This window comes from Leiobunum rupestre, chromosome 11 (assembly GCF_980474605.1).
Source record: "Leiobunum rupestre chromosome 11, qqLeiRupe1.1.hap1, whole genome shotgun sequence".
Lineage (NCBI taxonomy): Eukaryota > Metazoa > Arthropoda > Arachnida > Opiliones > Sclerosomatidae > Leiobunum > Leiobunum rupestre.
The window spans coordinates 53,910,776-53,913,087 of NC_143394.1; the positions used below are offsets into that span (position 1 = coordinate 53,910,776).

At 41.4% G+C, this 2,312-nt stretch overlaps 1 protein-coding gene across 1 annotated transcript; it reads left to right on the top strand.

The window, feature by feature from the left end:
* The first annotated feature begins 1,430 nt into the window (after window positions 1–1,430).
* On the top strand, window positions 1,431–2,018 carry LOC149923316 (uncharacterized). Its single transcript, XM_090162402.1, has one exon. It carries the CDS (start codon window positions 1,431–1,433, stop codon window positions 2,016–2,018), a length of 588 nt encoding a protein of 195 aa, XP_090018528.1.
* The last annotated feature ends 294 nt before the right edge of the window (window positions 2,019–2,312 follow it).

Here is a 2,312-nt window from a genome sequence, read left to right on the forward strand (position 1 = left end):
GTGAGTCTAATATTAGAAGTTTAATGGCGTTGGGAGTCGATATCGAAGCAAATGGAGTGTCCCTTTGTCCCATAATTCTCGGTCGACTGCCTGACGAGATTCGTTTAAAGTATAGCATGAAAAAGGGTAGAAATTCAGAGTGGGATATAAGCGAGGTAATGGCTTTTTTTCAAAAAGAAGTTGAAGGTAGAGAGACATGCGCTATGTTAACAGAAAGTGCCAAACCTACTCAAGTGAAGGAATTACGTAAACAGGCCACTGCGAAGAAGTTTTATAAAGAAAAACGCGAAGATGAAATCATCGCAAGTGCAACAGCGCTACAAACCAACGTATCACAACGAGGACCCTACTGCATTTTCTGTAAGAACAACACTCATTCCGCGATCAATTGCGCAAAAATGGACTTAGAAGACAAATTGAAGTTTTTGAAAGATTCGAACAGATGCTACATTTGCATGAAGGTGGGCCATCGAATGAAAAACTGTCGATCTGGGTTCCATCCTTGTAAAATTTGTAAACGAAGACACAACGTTGCAATATGCGAAGAGAACAAAGTGAACAAGAAGACACAATCCCAAACACAAATTAAAGGAGTTCAAGATGAAACGTCAGTTAAGGTGGTTTCTCTGATAGATTGCCAGAAAACGGTATTTCTACAAACTGCTAAAGCCACAGTAAAGGGCCCGAATAACAACGGAGAATCTCACGTAGTAAGATGTCTGTTGGACACAGGAAGCCAAGCGTCTTTTATAAGAGAAGACGTGGCGCGAAGACTGAAACTGCCAGTGGTGGGGCAGCAAGTAATCGAAATCCAGAACTTCGGTAACGAAAACCCCACAAAATCAAATCGAAGAATCATTAGAGTGAATTTACAGAATGTGAAAGATCCAAGAGAAGTGATCGCTATAACGGCCATAGAAGTCCCGTATTTATGTAACGCTCTTACGCTCGTAAAATGTGAAGAAATTAAGGATCTCGTGGAATCGAAGGGATATCAACTGGCGGACGAGCCAAACGAAACGACACCTGCTCTATCAAGCATAGGTATTTTGATTGGAGCAGATTCCTACTATGAGGTAGTTACTGGAAAATTCGAGCGATTGACTAATTCGTTAGTTGCGATTGAAACGAAATTAGTATGGGCTATCCAAGGTCCCACAACGTCAAATTTGATCGGTGTAAATACAAACCGAATTACTGTGATGAAAACAGGCCTCCACGAATCGGAAGTGGCCAAAACGTTGAAATCCTTTTGGGAAATTGAATCGCTAGGTATCAACAACGATGAAAATCAAACTGGAAGTGAAGTCGAAATAATGAACAGGTTTAAAAATGAGATCATCTTCGAAGAAGGAAGATATGAAGTGAAATGTCCCTGGATTGTTGCTAAAGAAATTCTACCAGATAATAAATTGGTGGCCACCAGGTGAATGAGACATCTTCTGGAGCGATTTTCAAGAGATCCAGTATATTTTGAAGACTACCGGAAAATTGTTGAAGAACAAATTCAGCTAGGCGTAGTCGAAGAGGTTTTACCAGGTGAAGGCACAAGTGAAGTCGGTACATATTACATGCCACATCACGGTGTTAAACGCGAAGCCAGTGCGACCACAAAATTAAGGGTCGTATTTGATGCATCGTCACACGTCAAGGGTTCACCGTCATTAAACAATTGCGTATCGAGCGGACCAAACTTAAATCCGGATCTGTTGAAGCTCATTATTCGTTTTCGAAGCCATCGAGTCGCCATCACTGCTGATATCGAAAAGGCATTTCTTCAGGTCGGCCTCTCTAAAGAAGATAGGAGCGCAGTGAGATTCTTATGGATGAAAATCCCCGAAGATGGAGGGTTTCGAAGAGACGATTTTCGAATACTTCAGATGACAAGAGTTCCATTCGGCGTTTCGGCCAGTCCGTTTCTGTTGGCAGCTACGATTAAAGTACATATTGCAAAATACAAAGGTGATGAAACCGAAGTCGTTCGTTCACTAGATCAAGATTTGTACGTGGACTACTAACTCTCTGGTGCGGAAAATGTCGAAGGCGCCTACGAATTGTCGAACGCAGCTTTGCAAATAATGAAAGAAGCTAATATGAACCTTCGAAAATGGAATTCAAACTCCAACGAATTACAGGAAAAATGGGGTAGTAAAGCGGCAGATTCGAACGAAAATACAAAAATCGAACACGAAACCAACGTCGAGCAGAAAATCTTAGGACTGCTTTGGAACCCAGAAAGGGACAGTTTTTCGTTTGATCTATCCAAATTGGCAGAAATTTTACAAAATACTAAGGGAACGAAACGCCACGTA